Source organism: Leopardus geoffroyi, chromosome A3 (assembly GCF_018350155.1).
Source record: "Leopardus geoffroyi isolate Oge1 chromosome A3, O.geoffroyi_Oge1_pat1.0, whole genome shotgun sequence".
In the NCBI taxonomy this organism is placed as follows: domain Eukaryota; kingdom Metazoa; phylum Chordata; class Mammalia; order Carnivora; family Felidae; genus Leopardus; species Leopardus geoffroyi.
The window spans coordinates 89,979,541-90,001,224 of record NC_059336.1 but is presented as its reverse complement, the minus strand read 5'-3'; the positions used below and the strand labels follow the sequence as shown (position 1 = coordinate 90,001,224).

The following is a 21,684-nucleotide window of genomic DNA, read 5'->3' as shown; positions in this document are numbered from 1 at the left end:
TCACCACGACCACGTGGGGTTTATACCTGGGATGCAAGCCTGGCTCAATATCTGCAAAACAATTAAGGTGATTCATCACATCAATAAAAGAAATGATAAGAACCTTATGATGCTCTCAATAGGTACAAAGAAAGCATTTGACAAAATACAGCATCCTTTCTTGATAAAAACCCTCAATGGGGCGCCTGGGTGGCGCAGTCGGTTAAGCGTCCGACTTCAGCCAGGTCACGATCTCGCGGTCCGTGAGTTCGAGCCCCGCGTCGGGCTCTGGGCTGACAGCTCAGAGCCTGGAGCCTGTTTCCGATTCTGTGTCTCCCTCTCTCTCTGCCCCTCCCCCGTTCATGCTCTGTCTCTCTCTGTCCCAAAAATAAATAAACGTTGAAAAAAAAAAAAAAATTAAAAAAAAAAAAAAACTCTCAAGAAATTAGGGATAGGAGGATCATACCTCAAGATCACAAAAGCCAGATATGAACGACCCAACGCTAATATCATCCTCAATGGGGAAAAACTGACAGCTTTCCCCCTAAGGTCAGGAACTAGACACGGATGTCCACTCTCGCCACTGTTATTCAACATAGTATTGGAAGTCTTAGCCTCTGCAATCAGACAACACAAAGAAATAAAAGGCATCCAAATCGGCCAGGAGGAGGTCAAACTTTCACTCTTAGCAGATGACATGATACTCTATGTGGAAAACCCAAAAGATTCCATCAAAAAACTGCTAGAACTGATTCATGAATTCAGCAAAGTTGCAGGATATAAAATCAATGCACAGAAATCAGTTGCAATCCTATTCACCAACAATGAAGTAACAGAAAGAGAAATCAAGGAATCGAATCCCATTTACAATTGCACCCAAAACCATAAAATACCTAGGAATAAATCACACCAAAGAGGTGAAAAATCTATACACTGAAAACTATAGAAAGCTTATGAAAAAAACTGAAGAAGACACAAAAAAAATGGAAAAAGATTCAATGCTCCTGGATAGGAAGAACAAATATTGTTAAAACGTCAATACTACTGAAAGCAATCTACATATTCAATGCAATCCCTAACAAAATAACACCAGCATTCTTCACAGAGCTAGAACAAACAATTCTAAAATTTGTATGGAACCAGAAAAGACCCCAAATAGCCAAAGCAATCTTAGAAAATAAAACCAAAGCTGGAGGTATCACAATCGTGGACTTTAAGCTGTATTATAAAGCTGTAATCATCAAGACAGTATGGTACTGGCACAAGAACAGACACTCAGATCAATGGAACAGAATAGAGAACCCAGAAATGGACCCACAAACGTATAGCCAACTAATCTTTGACAAAGCAGGAAAGAATATCCAATGGAATAACGACAGTCTCTTCAGCAAGTGGTGCTGGGAAAACTGGACAGCGACATGCAGAAAAATGAACCTGGACTACCTTCTTACACCATACACAAAAATAAACTCAAAATGGATGAAAGACCTAAATGTGAGACAGGAAGCCACCAAAATCCTCGAGGAGAAAGCAGGCAAAAACCTCTTTGACCTTGGCCACAGCAACTTCTTACTCAACACGTCTCCGGAGGCAAGGGGAACAAAAGCAAAAATGAAATATTGGGACCTCATCAAAACAAAATCTTCTGCACAACAAAGGAAACAATTAGCACAACTAAAAGACAACTGACGGAATGGGAGAAGATAGTTGCAAATGACATATCCAATAAAGGTTAGAATCCAAAATCTATAAAGAACTTTTCAAACTCAACACCCCCCAAAAAACAAATAATCCAGTGAAGAAATGGGCAAAAGACATGAATAGACACATCTCCAAAGAAGACATCCATATGGCCAACCAACACATGAAAAAATGCTCAACATCACTCATTATCAGGGAAATACAAATCAAAACCACAAGGAGATACTACCTTATACCTGTCAGAATGGCTAACATTAACAACTCAAGCAATAACAGATGTTGGCGAGGATGCGGAGAAAGAGGATCCCGTTTGCACTGCTGGTGGGAATGCAAGCTGGTGCAGCCACTCTGGAAAACAGTATGGAGGTTCCTCACAAAATTAAAAATAGAACTACCCTACAACCCAGCAATTGCACTACTAGGTATTTATTCAAGGGATACAGGTGTGCTGTTACAAAGGGGCACATGCACCCCAATGTTTATAGCAGCAATATCAACAATAGCCGAATTATGGAAAGAGACCAAATGTTCCATCAATGGATGAATGGATAAAGATGATATGGTATACATATACAAAGGAGTATTACTCGGCAATCAAAAAGAACGAAATGTTGCCATTTGCAACTACGTGAGTGGAACTAGAGAGTATTATGCTAAGCGAAATTAGTCAGAGAAAGACAAATATCATATGACTTCACTCATATGAGAACTTTAAGATACAAAACAGCTGAACATAAGGGAGGGGAAGCAAAACTAATATAAAAACAGGGAGGGGAACAAGACACAAAAGACTCTTAAATATGGAGAACAACAGAGGGTTACTGGAGGGGTTGTGGGAGGGGGAATAGGCTAAATGGGTGAGGGACATTAAGGAATCTACTTCTGAAGTCGTTGTTGCACTATATGCTAAGTAACTTGGATGTAGATTAAAAAATAAAAAAGAAATAAAAAAAATAATTAAAAAAAAATAGAAGGCAATAGTTCCCAAAATGACCACAGATTCAATACAATCCATACCAGAATCCAAGCTGATTTCTTTATAGAAATTGCCAAGCTGATTCCAAAATTCATATAGAACTAAAACAGCAAACACAGTTCTGAAAAGACAAAGTTGGAGGACTCAAACTTCCCAATTTCAAAACTTAACTACAAAGCTATAGTTATCACCACAGTGTGGCACTGACACAGGGAGAGACATAAAGATCAATGGAATAGAATTGAGAGCCCAGAAAAAAATCCAGGCATCTATGGTCAACTGATTTTTGATAAGGGTGCCAAGCCCACTTAATGAAGGAAGAAGAAGTCGTTTTAACAAATGGTGGTGGGACAATTGTAGAGCCACATGGAAAAGAATGAAGTTGGACCCTTATCTCACACCATATACAAAAATTAACTTAAAATGGATCAAAGACATAAAAGTAAAACTAAAACTATAAAACTTTTAGAAGAAAACATAAGGATAAATCTTCATGACCTTGGATTTGGCAAAGGATGGTTAGGTATGCCACCAAGAATGTGAGCAACAAAAGACAAAAGAGATAGACTTCATCAAAATTAAGAACTTTTCCACTTTAAGGGATATCATCAAGTGAAAAGACAACCCACAAAATGGGAGAACATGTTCGCAAGTCAAAATTTTGATAGAAAAAAAATGTGTCTAAAACACATAAATAAATCTTAGGACTCAATAAAAAGAGAAATAACCCAAATAAAAACCATACCAAGTTCTGAATAAATATTTCTCCAAATAAGATGTACAACTGGTCAATGAGCACACAAAAAGATGTTCAACATCCTTAGTCAAGAGGAAAATGCAAATCAAAAGCAAAATGAGAAACCAGTTTATGCCGACTAGAATGGGTACAATCAAAAAGTGAGATAATAAGAAGTGTTGTTGAGACTGGAATCCTCATACACTGCTGGTGGGAATGTAAAGTAAGGCAGCAACTTTGGCATATAGTCTGAGAATTCCTTAAATGATTAAATATAAAGTTATCACATGACCCAGTAATTCTACTCCTAGGTATATACTCAAGAGAAATGAAAACATATATCCATACAAAAACTTGTACATAAATATTTGTATAGAAGCATTATTCATAACAGCCAAAGAGTAGAAACAACCCAAATGTCCATCAATGGGTAAGTGGATAAACAAAATGTGGAAGATTGAGGGAAGATGGCGGCGTAGGAGGATGCTGGGCTCACTGCGTCTTGCTGATCACTTAGATTCCACCTACACCTGCCTAAATAACCCAGAAAACCGCCAAAAGACTAGCAGAACAGATTCTCTGGAGCGAAGCGCAGACGAGAGGCCCATGGAAGAGAGTAGGAAGGGCGGAGAGACGGTGCGCGTAACACGGACTGGCGGGCGGGAGGGAGCCCGGGGTGGAGGGGCAGCTCGTTGGCCAAGCAGAGACCCTGAGTCTGGCTTGCAAAAGCGGAGGGGCCGGACGGAGTGTGTTCTGACAGCAAGCGGGACTTAACATCTGGAAGGTTATAAGTTAATAGCTCTGCTTAGAGAGCGGGAAGGCTGGAGGACAACAGGAGGGAGAGTTGTTGAGCCCTGGACGACAGAGCTCAGCTTGGCGGGGAACAAAGGCGCTCGCCAGCGCCATCTCCCTCGCCCATCCCCATCTCCCTCGCCCATCCCCATCTCCCTCGCCCATCCCCATCTCCCTCGCCCATCCCCCAGCCAAAATCCCAAAGGGAACCAGTTCCTGCCAGGGAACTTGCTTGCACCGCGCAAACACCCAACGCTGTGCTTCTGCGGATCCATCCCTCCAGTGGTGGGTCTGACTCCCTCCGGTGCCAGAGGGCCCCTCCTGAATCGGATCACCGAAGGATAAGCGAGCTGAGCCTACCCCTCCCGCCCCTGTGCACCTTGCCAATCCACTCCAGCTAATATGCCAGATCCCCAGCACCACAAGCCTGGCAGTGTGCAAGTAGCCCAGACGGGCCATGCCACCCCACAGCGAATCCCGCCCCTAGGAGAGGGGAAGAGAAGGCACACACCAGTCTGACTGTGGCCCCAGCGGTGGGCTGGAGGCAGACATCAGGTCTGACTGCGGCCCCGCCCACCAATGCGAGTTATTCAAGACAGCACAGGGGAAGTGTCCTGCAGTTCTGCACCACTCTAGGGACTATCAAAAATGACGAAACGGAAGAATTCCCCTCAAAAGAATCTCCAGGAAATAACAAGAGCTAACGAACTGATCAAAAAGGATTTGAACAATATAACAGAAAGTGAATTTAGAATAATAGTCATAACATTAATTGCAGGGCTTGAAAACAGTATAGTAGGACAGCAGAGAATCTATTGCTACAGAGATCAAGGGACTAAGGAACAGTCAGGAGGAGCTAAAAAAATGCTATAAGCGAGCTGCAAAATAAAATGGAAACAACCACGGCTTGGACAGAAGAGGCAGAGAAGAGAATAGGTGAACTAGAAGATAAAATTATGGAAAAAGAGGAAGCTGAGAAAAGAGAAATAAAAAAATCCAGGAGTATGAGGCGAATATTAGAGAACTAAGTGATGCACTAAAGAGAAATAATCTATGCATAATTGGTATTCCAGAGGAGGAAGAGAGAGGGAAAGGTGCTGAAGGTGTACCTGAAGACATAATAGCTGAGAACTTCCCTGATCTGGGGAAGGAAAAAGGCATTAAATCCAAGAGGCACAGAGAACTCTCTTCAGACGTAACTTGAATCGATCTGCACAACATATCATAGTGAAACTGGCAAAATACAAGGATAAAGAGAAAATTCTGACAGCAGCTAGGGATAAACGTGCTCTAACATATAAAGGGAGACCTATAAGACTCATGACCGATCTCTCTTCTGAAACTTGGCAGGCCAAAAAGGAATGGCAGGAAATCTTCAATGTGATGAACAGAAAAAATATGCAGCCGAGAATCCTTTATCCAGCAAGTCTGTCATTTAGAATAGAAGGAGAGATAAAGGTCTTCCCAAACAAACAAAAACTGAAGGAATTCATCACCACTAAACCAGCCCTACAAGAGATCCTAAGGGGATCCTGTGAGACAAAGTACCAGAGACATTGCTCCAAGCATGAAACCTACAGACATCACAACAACTCTAAACCCATATCTTTCTATAATAACACTGAACATAAATAGACTAAATACGCCAACCCAAAGACATAGGGTATCAGAATGGATAAAAAAACAAGACCCATCTATTTGCTGTCTACAAGAGACTCATTTTAGACCTGAGGACACCTTCAGATGGAAAGTGAGGGGATGGAGAACTATTTATCATGCTACTGGAAGTCAAAAGAAAGCTGGAGTAGCCATACTTATATCAGACAAACTAGACTTCAAATTAAAGGTTGTAACAAGAGATGAAGAAGGGCATTATATAATAATTACAGGGTCTATCCATCAGGAAGAGCTAACAATTATAAATGTCTATGCGCCGAATACGGGAGCCCCCAAATATATAAAACAATTACTCACAAACATAAGCAACCTTATTGATAAGAATGTGGTAACTGCAGGGGACTTTAACACTCCACTTACAGAAATGGATAGATCATCTAGACACACGGTCAGTAAAGAAACAAGGGCCCTGAATGATACATTGGATTAGATGGACTTGACAGATATATTTAGAACTCTGCATCCCAAAGCAACAGAATATACTTTCTTTTCAAGTGCACATGGTACCTTCTCCAAGATAGATCACATACTGGGTCACAAAACAGCCCTTCATAAGTATACAAGAATTGAGATCATACCATGCAAACTTTCAGACCACAATGCTATGAAGCTTGAAATCAACCACAGGAAAAAGTCTGGAAAACCTCCAAAAGCATGGAGGTTAAAGAACACCCTACTAAAGAATGAGTGGGTCAACCAGGCAATTAGAGAAGAAATTAAAAAATATATGGAAACAAATGAAAATGAAAATACAACAATCAAAAGGCTTTGGGATGCAGAGAAGGCAGTCCTGAGAGGAAAATACATTGCAATCCAGGCCTATCTCAACAAACAAGAAAAATCCCAAATACAAAATCTAACAGCACACCTAAAGGAAATAGAAGCAGAACAGCAAAGACAACCTAAACCCAGCAGAAGAAGAGAAATAATAAAGATCAGAGCAGAAATAAACAATATAGAATCTAAAAAAACTGTAGAGCAGACCAACGAAACCAAGAGTTGGTTTTTTGAAAAAATAAACAAAATTGATAAACCTCTAGCCAGGTTTCTCAAAAAGAAAAGGGAGATGACCCAAATGGATAAAATCATGAATGAAAATGGAATTATTACAACCAATCCCTCAGAGATACAAGCAATTATCAGGGAATACTATGAAAAATTATATGCCAACAAACTGGACAACCTGGAAGAAATGGACAAATTCCTAAACACCCACACACTTCCAAAACTCAAACAGGAGGAAATAGAAAACTTGAGCAGACCCATAACCAGTGAAGAAATTGAATCAGTTATCAGAACTCTCCCAACAAACAAGAGTCCAGGACCAGATGGCTTCCAAGGGGAGTTCTACCAGACGTTTAAAGCAGAGATAATATCTATCCTTCTCAAGCTATTCCAAAAAATAGAAAGGGAAGGAAAACTTCCAGACTCATTCTATGAAGCCAGCCTTACTTTGATTCCTAAACCAGACAGAGATCCAGTAAAAAAAGAGAACTACAGGCCAGTATCCCTGATGAATATGGATGCAAAAATTCTCAATAAGATACTAGCAAATTGAATTCAACAGCATATAAAAAGAATTATTCACCATGATCAAGTGGGATTCATTCGTGGGATGCAGGGCTGGTTCAACATTTGCAAATCAATCAACGTGATACATCACATTAATAAAAGAAAAGATAAGAACCATATGATCCTGTCAATCGATGCAGAAAAGGCATTTGACAAAATTCAGCAACTTTCTTAATAAAAACCCTCGAGAAAGTCAGGATAGAAGGAACATACTTAAACATTATAAAAGCCATTTATGAAAAGCCCACAGCTAACATCATCCTCAATGGGGAAAAACTGAGAGCTTTTTCCCTGAGATCAGGAACACGACAGGGATGTCCACTCTCACCACTGTTGTTTAACATAGTGTTGGAAGTGCTAGCATTAGCAATCAGACAACAAAAGGAAATCAAAGGCATCAAAATTGGCAAAGATGAAGTTAAGCTTTCACTTTTTGCAGATGACGTGATCTTATACATGCAAAACCCGATAGACTCCATCAAAAGTCTGCTAGAACTGATACATGAATTTAGCAAAGTTGCAGGATACAAAATTAATGTACAGAAATCAGTTGTACTCTTATACACTAATAATGAAGCAATAGAAAGACAAATAAAGAAACTGATCCCATTCACAATTGCACCAAGAAGCATAAAATACCTAGGAATAAACCTAATCAAAGATGTAAAAGATCTGTATGCTGAAAACTATAGAAAGCTTATGAAGGAAATTGAAGAAGATATAAAGAAATGGAAAAACATTCCATGCTCATGGATTGGAAGAATAAATATTGTCAAAATGTCAATACTACCCAAAGCTATCTACACATTCAATCGAATCCCAATCAAAATTGCACCAGCACTCTTCTTGAAGCTAGAACAAGCAATCCTAAAATTCATATGGAACCACAAAAGGCCCTGAGTAGCCAAAGTAATTTTGAAGAAGACCAAAGCAGGAGGCATCACAATCCCTGACTTTCGCCTCTACTACAAAGCTGTAATCATCAAGACAGCATGGAATTGGCACAAACACAGACACATAGACCAATGGAATAGAATAGAAACCCCTGAACTAGACCCACAAACGTATGGCCAACTAATCTTTGACAAAGCAGGAAAGAATATCCAATGGAAAAAAGACAGTCTCTTTAACAAATGGTGCTGGGAGAACTGGACAGCAACATGCAGAAGATTGAAACTAGACCACTTTCTCACACCATTCACAAAAATAAATTCAAAATGGATAAAGGATCTGAATGTGAGACAGGAAACCATCAAAACCCTAGAGGAGAAAGCAGGAAAAGACCTCTCTGACCTCAGCCGTAGCAATTTCTTACTTGACACATCCCCAAAGGCAAGGGAATTAAAAGCAAAAATGAACTACTGGGACCTTATGAAGATAAAAAGCTTCTGCACAGCAAAGGAAACAACCAACACAACTAAAAGGCAACCAACAGAATGGGAAAAGATATTTGCAAATGACATATTGGACAAAGGGCTAGTATCCAAAATCTATAAAGAGCTCACCAAACTCCACACACAAAAAACAAATAACCCAGTGAGGAAATGGGCAGAAAACATGAATAGACACTTCTCTAAAGAAGACATCCGGATGGCCAACAGGCACATGAAAAGATGCTCAATGTCGCTCCTCATCAGGGAAATACAAATGAAAACCACACTCAGATATATCACCTCACGACAGTCAGAGTGGCCAAAATAAACAAATCAGGAGACTATAGATGCTGGAGAGGATGTGGAGAAATGGGAACCCTCCTGCACTGTTGGTGGGAATGCAAATTAGTGCAGCCACTCAGTAAAACAGTGTGGAGGTTCCTCAAAAAATTAAAAATACATCTATCCTATGGCCCAGCAGTAGCACTGCTAGGAATTTACCCAAGGGATACAGGAGTACTGATGCATAGGGGCACTTGTACCCCAATGTTTATAGCAGCACTCTCAACAATAGCCAAATTATGAAAAGAGCCTAAATGTCCATCAACTGATGAATGGATAAAGAAATTGTGGTTTATATACCCAATGGAGTACTACGTGGCAATGAGAAAGAATGAAATATGGCCCTTTGTAGCAACGTGGATGGAACTGGAGAGTGTGATGCTAAGTGAAATAAGTCATACAGAGAAAGACAGATACCATATGGTTTCACTCTTATGTGGATCCTGAGAAACTTAACAGAAACCCATGGGGGAGGGGAAGGAAAAAAAAAAAGGTTAGAGTGGGAGAGAGCCAAAGCATAAGAGACTCTTAAAAACTGAGAACAAACTGAGGGTTGATGGGGGGTGGGAGGGAGGGGAGGGTGGGTGATGGGTATTGAGGAGGGCACCTTTTGGGATGAGCACTGGGTGTTGTATGGAAACCAATTTGACAATAAATTTCATATATTGAAAAGAAACAAAAACAAAAAGTGGCATATACATACAATGGAATATTATTCAGCCACTAAAATGTATAAATTTTTGATACATTTTATTACTTATATGAACCTAAAAACACCAGCTAAGCTTTACATGATTCCATAATAACTAATTATTGTATTAAGGTCCAGAATAGAAAAATCTACAGAGACAAAGTAGATCAGTGGTAGGTGATGAGGAGGTAGAGGGATGATAGCTAAGAGTATAGGATTTGTTCCTGAGGTGATGAAAACATTCTAAAATCAACTGTGTTGATGGCTGCACATTCCTAAGAATAGGGTAAAAACCACTGAACTGCATACTTTAAATGGGTGAACCGTACCGTATGTGCATTATATGTCAATAAAGCTCTTTATAAATGTTCTATGGGCACTTGAAAAGTTTTAAAGTTTTTTTTAAGGCATAGAAACATTTCTACATATCTATGATCAACCTCATTATTTGCATTATTCCAGGATGTATTTTCAACTATGCTTTTTATAAATAATTTCATTTCTATGATCTCTCATGAGCCAAGCATGTATATTCAACTTGTCTACTGCTATTCTGTATTGTCCATTTCTCCTTGAAGGTTCTCTAGAGTTTTCTGCTAGTGTATGGTCTGTTCTGCATTCCTCCCATCGCCAAGCAAAATTCCTTTTCCCCAGTTAAGCATCTTTTTCTCATGTTACATATATTTTTATGCTAATTCATGGTTAAAGAGTTATGTGTAATAGCCTCTTTGTGGATTGCAAATCAGTATAAAAATACTCCTCCTTAAGAGAGGGAGGGAGGCAAACCATAAGAGACTCTTAAATACAGAGAACAAACTGAGGGTTGATTGGGGGTGCAGGGGAGAGGGAAAATAGGTGATGGGTATTGAGGAAGGCACTTGGTGGAATGAGCACTGGGTGTTGTATGTAAGCGATGAATCACGGGAATCCATCCCCAAAACCAAGAACACACCATATACACTCTATGTTAGCCAACTTGACAATAAATTATATCAAAAAAAATATTCCTCCTTAATTCCTGCAACAGTCTGGGTGTTGTCTATATTAATATCATGTCTCCATATTTCTTTTTAATATATATCTAGTTTTCCTTTATTTTCAACCATTCTGTGTCATTTTATTTTCAATGTGTATGCTATATAGCATGGACCTCAGCTTGTTTTTTAACCTGATTTGAGAAGTTTTTTTTTTAATAGATCAATTTATCCCATAAATGTTTATATTGTCTTATATACGTCTTCCATTATCGATTTTATGGTATTTTCTTTTGTTACAAACTTACTTTTTTCTTTTTTCCTCCCTTTATTTTCCTGTTACTCTTAGCATTTTTCTAAATAGTTTGGATGTTTTATAGTTTGATTTTAACTCGTTTAGAAGTAACTTTTATAATTTTAAATACTGTAACTTATAAAGCTTATGAAAGAAACTGAAGACACAATGAAATGGAAAAACATTTTATGCTCATGGATTGGAAGAATACATATTGTTAAAATGTCGATACCACCCAAAGTAATCTACACATTCAATCCCTATCACAATAACACCAGCATTCTTCATAGCTTGAACAAACAATTCTAAAATTTGTATAGAACCAAAACAGACCCCAAATAGCCAAAGTAATGTTGAAAAAGAAAACCAAAGCTGGAAGCATCACAATTCTGGACTTTAGCCTATATTACGAAGCTATAATCATCAAAAAATGACACAGAGATCAATGGAACAAAATAGAGAACCCAGAAATGGACCTACAAATGTATGGCCAACTAATTTTTGACAAAGCAGGAAAGAATATCCAATGGAAAAAATACAGTCTCTTTAGCAAATGGTTTGGGAAAACTAGACAGCAATGTGCAGAAGAATGAACCTGGACCACTTTCTTACACCATAGACAAAAATAACTCAAAATGGATAAAAGACCTAAATGTAAGATAGGAAACCATCAAAACCCTACAGGAGAAAACAGGGAACAGCCTCACTGACCTAGGACGCAGCAACTTCTTACTTGACATGTCTCCCGAGGCAAGGCAAACAAAAGCAAACATGAACTACTGGGACCTCATCAAGATAAAAAGCTTCTGCACAGTGAAGGAAATAATCAGCAAAACTAAAAGGCAACCAACGAAATAGGAAATGATATTTGCAAATAAGATTTCGGATAAAAGTTAGCATCCAAAATCTATAAAGAACTTATGTTCTATATATTCTTTTATGTTAGAAACAGGGGGCCATGGGTAAAAAAAATAAGATAAAAAAGAGAGGAAGGTACACCCTAAGAGACTCTTTAATACAGAGAACAAACTGAGGGTTGCTGGAGGGGATATGGGTGGCAGGCTGGGCTAAATGGGTGACGGACATTGAGGAGGGCACTTGTTGGGATGAGCACTAGGAGTTATATTTAAGTGAGGAGTCACTGGGTTCTACTCCTAAAACCAACACTGTATGTTAACTAACTTGAATTAAAAAAAACAAAACAAAACAAACAAAAAAAAACAAAGAAAAAGAAGTAGGGGGGCATGGGTAAACATAAATCTGATCCTGGCTTTTTTTTACTGTAATTTTTTAAAAGTTTGTATTGAGGCTCTTTCCGTCTTTATCATAGTCTTCTGGAATGCCTTCAGATTTTAGGTTTTCCCTATTTCAGTAATGAGACATGATCCTTGATTTCTAGTACTATCAGCCTTAAAGTATTTGTTTGTGATCCTGTTTCTAAGTTCACAACATCTTTTCCCAATGGTAACAATTATCTTACAAATCAATATATACATCTAACACACATAGCACTGATGTGATTTTCATGAGAAAGCCAAAAAAAAAAAAGAAAAGGAAAAATGGATCTCTATTTAAATCATGAGGCAATATTATCAGAATAAAATGGAAACACACAGACACAGGCTCTGTCTCTCTCTCATTCTCTGTCACTCCTCCTCGTCCTCCCCGCCAACTCCCAATCCCCAATCCACAACTCCCCTGCCCCAATCCCATTACCTGAAATATCTATCTGCAAGGATTCTTGATCTTCTGTCCAGGCTTCCTTAGGAACTGTCCTCTTACTATGGATCTCTTCATTCTGTTTAATGGCTTCAGTGTCTGGTGGACTTTCAATCTTTATGTTTTGTAGTCGAGCTGAGGGCTCTGCAGCAGCAGCACCACTAGAACCTAAGAGAGGTAAATTAACACAGTATCCAGACCTGGAAGTTGACAAAAAATATTTTTAAATGCCTCTCAAGCATCTAATATGTGAAAGGCACTGTTACTGATATTTTAGAAAAAAATAAAAAGACCATTTAGAAATGTGTTTAGAAACTCTTAATCCAGGGGCGCCTGGGTGGCTCAGTCGGTTGAGCGTCCGACTTCGGCTCAGGTCATGATCTTACGGTTCGTGAGTTCGAGCCCCGCGTCGGGCTCTGTGCTGACAGCTCAGAGCCTGGAGCCCATTTCAGATTCTGTGTCTCCCTCTCTCTCTGCCCCTCCCCTGTTCATGCTTTGTCTCTCTCTGTCTCAAAAATAAATAAACATTAAAAAAAAAAAAATTAAAAAAAAAAAGAAACTCTTAATCCAAATTGGAGTTTAAAAATGTACAAAAACAACTGTCATACAAAATAAGAGAATTATAGCATAAGAGAATGACAGATAAAGAAATATATGTACTCAAAGGAAGAGAAACTACCTCTAGCTAGGAGGATCACGAAAGAACTCTAAAATAAAATACTGATTTGGGAATGTGTTAGAATACACATTGAGATAGAAAAAGAAAGGCATTTTAGGCAAAGGTAACTACATATAAAAACAATAAAGTCAGGAAAGCAACTGAACATCTAAGAAATAGAGCAAGTATATGGTTTATTTGAGTATACAATTTATAAAGAAAAGAGGTGTCTGAAAAGTTGTTTGGTAGTTGATTATACTGTTCTGAAAGACTGTGGTAAAAGGGTTTAGATTTTACTCTTAAGGACAATGAAAACTTTTTGATTATGAGATTAACGTGATCTATTTCTGGAACATTCATTTAGCAACAGCAAAAAGGGGGGTAAAATTTTGAAGCGTTGCCCAGAACACAACATAACTTGTGAAAAAAAGCAATACACAAAAAGAGAAGTGGCTAATTATGCTCCAAAATGTTTCTATTTACAGTCGTGGCAGAGACTACCAGCTGTCCTCTGAAATCCATTTTCCTTTCCTCCAAAATAAATCGCTGACAACAGAGTGGCAAGGCTCGGTAGATCTTGTGTCCTTCATATTCCTCCCAGTGAGTGCCTTCATGAGCACAAAATCCATCTGCAGCCATATACTGGTTTAGAATCCAAGGCAGAAGCAACTGCAGGCAACCAGTGTCCCTAGTCCTGTCCCTAGGTTACTAAAGAGCAGCCCTAGCCATCAGCCCTTGGAAACAATTCTGAAAAGGAACTGGCATCAAAAAAAGAAAAACAATGGGCTTGGAAGATTTTGATTTGGCCGCCTGCTGGGTAAAAGAAACTTTCCCTAAATGTTTATTTGGGGAAAGAAAAAGCAAGTTTATCCTGGCTCTTGAAGTATTATTTAAAGCTCAACTGAAGAAGTAAGAGGTAAGCATTAGTTGAGAAGTACAAATCCAATCCCACCTTAGATATCCAAGTATTTTCAGACTATATGGTTACTCCCATGATGCCACCAGAATTTACCTAATTCTAGAATATGTACCCCTTGGACTTGTCTATGGAGAACCTCACGAACTGTCAGTCTGATGAGCAGAGGACTGCAACTCTTAGACCACAGGATTCGCAAATGCCCTGTCTTACCATAGTTTAAAGAGAGTTTTCATGGAGACATTAAACCAGAGAACCTGCTCCTTAAATGAACTGAGAATTTAAGATTACGGTATATTACGGTATATGGCCTCATCCTCCAGAACCACCCACTGCGGCACCATGGACTACTTGCCCCCTGAGATGATTAAAGGCTGAATGCATGCTGAGAAGGTGAATCTCTGGAGCCCTGGGGTTCTTTGCTATAAATTTCTAGTTGGGAAGCCTCCTGCTGAGACAAACACATACCAAGAGATCTATAAAAAAACAACAACCCGTGAGCTGAATTCACATTCCCTGACTTTGTACCAGGGGGAGTCAGGGACTTCTTTTCTAGGCAGCTAAAGCATAACCCTAGCCAAAGCCTGATTTTCAAAAAAGTACCTGAACACTCCTGGATCACAGCAAATTCATCAAAACCATCTAGTAGCCAAAAAAAGCAAAGATTCAACTTTGAATCTTTCCATCTTAAGAACCTTACAGGGAAGAGTGCCTGAGTGGCTCAGCCGGTAGAACATGTGACTCTTGATTTCAGGTTTGTAAATTCAAGCCCCACACTGGGTGTAGAGATTACTTTAAAAAAAAAAAAAAAAAAAGGAACCTCTCAGGGAGAGAAATCCCTATGATGCCAGGGCTGCTGTAGAATCTGTCAAGAACCAGCTACTGACATTCATCTTATTGCTGACTGCCTGCCTCCAATCTAGAGCATTACAGATTTTTTTTTTTTTTTTTTTTGCTGAGCAGGTAGTACTTTGGTCTCCTATTCAGAAAGTTTTACTTCAGTAAAGATGACACTCTGAAATGAAAGAAGCCACAAGACCTGTGCTAACTTCACTGGTTTCATAATATGAGGGCAAGGTTGAATTGCAGCTACCCCACAGCCTGTTTTGAGTAAGGCGTCCTTGTGGAAGATGAAGTCAGGGTCTGGCTATGGGAAAGTGACCGCTTTGTTCTTACGTGATCACTTAAAGAGCTGTGCAATAACCTTCCAAGTACCTGAGAGGCTGTGTGTATCTTACTGGGTGGCCAAGTCTGGAAAAGCTTCAGAATGAACATGTGATTCTTTTTTTAAAATGTTAAAATGAAGATTTTTGTTTTTGTTTTTTTTTTTAAAAATAGAAACTTGGTTTAATTGGGCATATGGTTACCAGAATAAAGATTATATTTCCCAGCCACCCTGGCAACACAGCTTGATGTGAGCGTGTGACTAAGTCTGGCCAATAGAATGGAAGGGGAATGGTACATGTAACTTTTGAGAAATATTTAAAAGAAGGAATATATTTTTTTCTTTTCGTTTCTTCCTTTCTGTTTTCTGTTGGCTGGAATATGGACCTGATGGCTACCATATGAGAATGGAGGCTAAAAGTGTTGGAACAACAGGAGAAACAGAGCTTTGTTCCTTGATACAGTGGAGTACCAGGTCATCCATGGATGTCTATATCTGGATGTTTACAAGAAAGAGAAAAAATTCCCTGTGTTCTTTTAAGCCAATGCTATTTTGTTTTTGTTTTCATCTCTCAGAGCCAAAATGAATCCTAACTTAAACACACTATTATAGGCATTTTTAATTAGCATAATCCCATTGAACTAAATTAACAGGATAGGTAGTTAGAAGTAAACAAGCTGAATTCCTAAAGAATAAAAGGCTTATGTACAACAATGGTATTAGAGAGTGAGCATCTCCTAGAACTAATTTTTTTTTTATCAGTAAAGTTTTTAAAAGTCCATTAAGTGAATTTCTGGCAATGAGATTAACTTGTGTACTATCTTTCCAAAGTTCTCCAGAAATGTCTTAAAGAGCTTTAAAAATATTAATTTCACCAGTTAATCTATACCAAAAACTTGCAGCTAATATCCTATTTCACATATGAGCAACACAGAGAAAAGCTGAAGACAGCAAGGGAATAGAGAATACTTGGCTGTTTATACTCATTTTAGAAGGCTAGAAGAAAATAATATGCAGATAATCCAGTTAGTTACCTGCAGTGGCTGTCTCCAAGAATTCTTTCTCTTCAGGTTGGGCAGCCTTAGCCACTGCCTTTTTACTGTAGATCTCCTTTTTCTGGTTTTTGTCTGAAAGGCTCTCATCCCCACTGACAGAAACTTGAACTTCAGCATCTGGAATAATGACATCATGTGAAAAGACAACAGGACAAAGGAAAAGACAATAAACACAATAGGCAAGTAACCCCCCACTCAAAAAAATAAGCCTCAAACAAAAACCCAAACCTCTTCATACATCAAGAAAAAAAGCATCGCCTAGGCCCCACCATATAAAAGCTATGACGATTATGGTGGGTTTACAATATGAATTGGAAAGTTTTCCATATTTTTCTGTATACGACGATGGTTTAAGTAAAATACCATTTTAAATTAAATCTGTTCTTTGCTGATTTGACACAACAGTTAAAAAAAAAAAGATCAGGTATTTTTTCAAAGTAGAAAAGTAAATTTGAACTCCTCTTTTGAGTTCTTTGGTCTATTCCAAGTTTTTGTCACTTTGTTGAGGCAATTTTGATATTTCATATAATCCTAGAAAAGCATCCAGAAAAGCACCATTTAGATTTTTTTTTTTTTTCAACGTTTTATTTATTTTTGGGACAGAGAGAGAGACAGAGCATGAACGGGGGAGGGGCAGAGAGAGAGGGAGACACAGAATCGGAAACAGGCTCCAGGCTCTGAGCCATCAGCCCAGAGCCTGACGCGGGGCTCGAACTCACGGACCGCGAGATCGTGACCTGGCTGAAGTCGGACGCTTAACCAACTGCGCCACCCAGGCGCCCCACCATTTAGATTTTATGTATAATACTCATATGATTTTTTAAGATCTCCTGAAATTATATCCTTTTAAAATTGTCTAATACTTTCTACTTTCTTTCTTGGTCATACTTGCTAGAGATTTATCTATCTTATTGGTCTTTTTTAATCAGCTCTTTTCTTTTTTATTATATGAGAAAACCCAAGTATAAAACAGTGTTATTAAATATATTAAAATCACCAATGCAACAACTAGGAAAACAGTCATCATACAGTTAATAACGTTTATATATTTTTTAAACTATTTTATTTTTAAATGTTTATTTTTTAGAGAAAGAGAGAGGGAGGGAGGAGAGAGCAGAGAGAGAGAGCAGAGAGAGAGAGAATCCCACCTGGGTGTTCTGCACACATGGGGCTTGAACCCACAAACCATGAGATCATGACCTGAGCCAAAACCAAGAGTCAGATACTTAACCAACTAAGCTACCCAGGTGCCCCATTTTATTTTAGAGAGAGACAGTACGCATGAGTGGGCTCTGAAAGGGGCGGGGGGGGGGGGGGGGAGAGAGAGAGAGAGAGAGAGAGAGAGAGAGAGAGAGAATCTTAGGCAAGCTCCATGTTCACCGCAGAGTCAAATGTGGGGCTCGATCCCATGACCCTGGGATCATGACCTGAGCCAAAATCAAGAGTTGGATGCTCAACCAAATGAACCAACCAGGTACTCCAAGGTTATATGTTTTTACAATGGGCTGAAAAGAGATACATCTCTTATTGCTAAGTATGGATATTTTTCAACAACAACAACAAAAAAATCAGAAAAGCAGTGGACATTACTAAAGACATAACATAATGTGTCTCCCAAAGAGCTTAAGAAATGAAATATTACAGATATGATTTCCTGTTGTAAAGCCGTGATACCATTCTCTGCCTTTTCAGCAGCAACCTTGATGCTGAATTTAGAGTTTATCAATCTCTGATGTTTCTGATGTTTTTACTATATTGCATGTATTATCCACAATACACGGGGCACCCTTGGTGGCTCAGTTGGTTAAGCGTCTGACCTCAGCTAAGGTCATGATCTAGTGGTTCAAGAGTTCGAGCCCCACATCAGGCTCTCTGCTGTCAGCGTGGAGCCTGCTTTGGATCGTCTGTCACCCTCTCTCTTCCTCTCTCCTGCTTGCTCATGAGCACACAACGTGCATGCGCCCTCTCTCTCTCAAAAATAAACATTAAAACAAATAAGCAAACAAAAAAACAAAACATGCCCAAACTGGAACATAGAACTACCCTATGCTTAAAATCTGCCCTGGGATCAGTAGCACCTATTTGGCTAATAGCTATGCACAGGAATAAAAAACTGTAAATGGAACAAAGCAACACAGTTACACATGTAGAATTTTTAGTGGCCCCTGGAGTCTCCATTTAATAAATACTACCATGTATCAACTAAAGAAGTATAGTACCAAGGATGCAGAGGAAAAAAAATCAAGCAGGTCCCTAAATATTAAAAGCTCTTATAAAATAGTAAGGCCTTTATCTGGGGATAAAACTGAAAATTCAAATAGCCACAGTGACCAGACAGATAAGGTAGATGAATGAAGCAGACTGGCTCTGAGAAGTGTGGAGAATTAAAGCAAACAGGAGAATGTACATCTTCTCCGCAAGTAACAGCCATGACTCGGGCAGGTGATCATTGCCATGAAGGAATGCAAGCTGAGGGCAACCAGATATTCTGATTTTTCCAGGGAAGACCTAAATCTTATTTTTAAATGTCAGCAGCAAACTGAAAAGAAAATTTAAAATACCATGTGAGCCATATACTTCCAACCTATGAAAATATTAGTTTGTACCATCTGACAGATAAATTCATGAGGCAAATTTAATCAGGATTTTCTGGATTTCAGTTTGTAAAATATACCTGATTGGATATTTTTTTATTCCAAAAGTTGCAATCTATTTTATTTCCCACAGTGAAAATACAGCTTACAGTTTTAAGAAGCCTGTGAAGCATTTTGAAAGATTTCATAAATATTTTACCTTCTTATATACACCCAATAAAACAGCTAACAGAAAAGTTTGCATAACACCAGAAATAAGATGAAGACTGGAAAATATTCTCATTTTGGATGACCAGGGAAAAAAAGGCCACAAAATATAAAAAGTGAATACAATTACCTGCATTATCTTTCTGAGGGGGGTTTTTCCCCACTGAGAAGGATGGCTTAGCCACGGCCCTCTTACTGTAGATCCCCTCTTTGTGTTTAGTGTCAGCAGGGATGGACAGGTCATCATCCCTGGTGCCTAGCACCTCAGCTGGGAAGTCTGGAGCGATGGCATCATTGGATCCTACAGCAAAGTGGGAAAGTAGTACAATTAACAAATATATAGACATGAAGTTGAACAGAGACAAAAAACTTACCTCTTAAACCGCTTCTATTAAAAAGATACAATAGGAGTGTTGCAGTGTGATCAGAAGGGGATGTCAGACATGTACAATAAATTGCAACAATACAAGGTGGAGAAGCAAATGACAGAAGATAATAGAGTATCAGTTCAGAAGAGAGACAATTTCCAGTCAGGAAGATTTTCAAAGAGAGGAGAATATTATAGACTGTAACCTGAAAAATAAGTAGGCTTTTTGAAATATGCAAAGGAAGGAAGAAAGACATTTTAGGCAGAGGTGAAACATGAGCAAAGACAAGAAGGCAGGAAAGCAAAGAGTGTATAAGAACCACAGTCACTTTGGGGTCAGGCCAGATCATACAATATATTAAAGAAAATGATGGGAAATATTAAAACATAATTGTTTGGGACAAAATTCAGCAGGGTATGGAATCCCAAGCTAAAGAGTACAAATTGTACTCTTTGTATATGAAATGCAACATCACTGTACATTTCTAATAAAGGGAAAATGTAATCAGCTATGTTTTAGGAAGATTAATCTGATGATAATACAAGATAGAAAACATTCAAAGGAAAATCTTGTGTGATAAATACAAGATTTGAAGGTAATTTTTATTTTTTTTAAATACATTTCAATATTCCCATGTCCACTGGTAAGAGAAGTTCATTGATGCCACAAAAAAGAGGTGAAGAATATCTCTGGACATACGAGAGTTTTTAGCAACTAGAACAGGATCTTCTATAAAAATGTTTTTTCTTTCTAATCTGGGATTCTGCACTTCATGCATTTTCTGAGTACCTAAAATATATATGCCAGTAAGAGATGAGAAAGCAGTCTCATTAGTATGGTGCAAATATAAGTAAGTCATGAGGATTTTTTAAGGATAGATTGCAAGGACCCTACTAAGTCTTCTGGGTCATATGTACAGATTAAATTACGCTTTTCTCAACTTCTGTGGCATCACTTTCTCTTATTTGCTCCCCATGTCTCTTGCAAATCCTTAGTATCCCTACTACTACCAAATCTCTCAATGCTGGAGTTCCTCAAGGGGTCAGAACTCTTCTCTTCCTGAGTGAACTCACCAGCTACCAATGGATGGAATACTATCTATCTACATGCTGATGACCAACAAATATATTATCTCTGCCTGGGACCTTTCTTCTGAGATTCAGATTCTAGCATTCAGGACACAGCTAGCCCTTACAGCATCTTTTGAAGAAATTAGAAAAAGGTGTCCCTTCCTTAATTAAAAAATTAAGATATTATATTTTATGGCATAATATAACAATTGCACATGGGATCATTCTCCTCACAAATACTTCCAGATACTAGACAACACACATCACCAGCAGCAAGCACATGCATACTCTTCGGCACCACCCTTGGTTCTCCAAGAAAGGTGACTGTGTCAGGTTCACTCACAGTCAGGTAGTCCCGGAAAGCAGTGGGTAGATGAGCAAGACAATCAACTCAGTGGAGCTGAGAGCAGTTGAAAGACAGTGTAGCCTGATGCATGTGTATATGCCAACAAGCGTGTGTGCACTTGTATTTTCTGGCATCCACGCACAGCTGCAGGGTGTGTAAGTATAGATTTTTGTCTGGCGCAGGAAGAGAGTTAACACTGCTCCAGAACTCAAACCTTCAGGCCCACCTGTGTATTTTCATAAAAAATACTGTATGTCTGTCTATATGATGTGAACAGTGCCACCTTCTACACGGCACCCTTACAAACAACCTTAAATGTGTAAACCAACTCAACAGTCAATAGCCTTCTAACTACTGCTGTCCTTGCTTCCACTTCTAGAGTTGGCTCCCTGTCTTTTGACCCATGAAGTGATAAATTTTATCTAGCAGCCAAATAAATCTTACAAATGTAAATGAAACCACAGTTGTCTACCAGAAT

General features: G+C 38.8%; 1 protein-coding gene across 7 annotated transcripts in view; it reads right to left on the bottom strand.

Annotated features, from left to right (window-relative positions):
* Window positions 1–21,684, bottom strand: part of ALMS1 (ALMS1 centrosome and basal body associated protein) — a 227,085-nt gene that overhangs the window by 57,993 nt on the left and 147,408 nt on the right. For all 7 annotated transcript variants that reach the window (XM_045446475.1, XM_045446474.1, XM_045446476.1 and 4 more), the window contains 3 exons: window positions 19,553–19,723; window positions 16,601–16,738; window positions 12,825–12,995 (listed from right to left, as the gene is read on the bottom strand). In XM_045446475.1, the coding sequence (XP_045302431.1) occupies window positions 12,825–12,995; window positions 16,601–16,738; window positions 19,553–19,723 (480 nt within the window). The remainder of the gene's footprint in view (window positions 1–12,824; window positions 12,996–16,600; window positions 16,739–19,552; window positions 19,724–21,684) is intronic.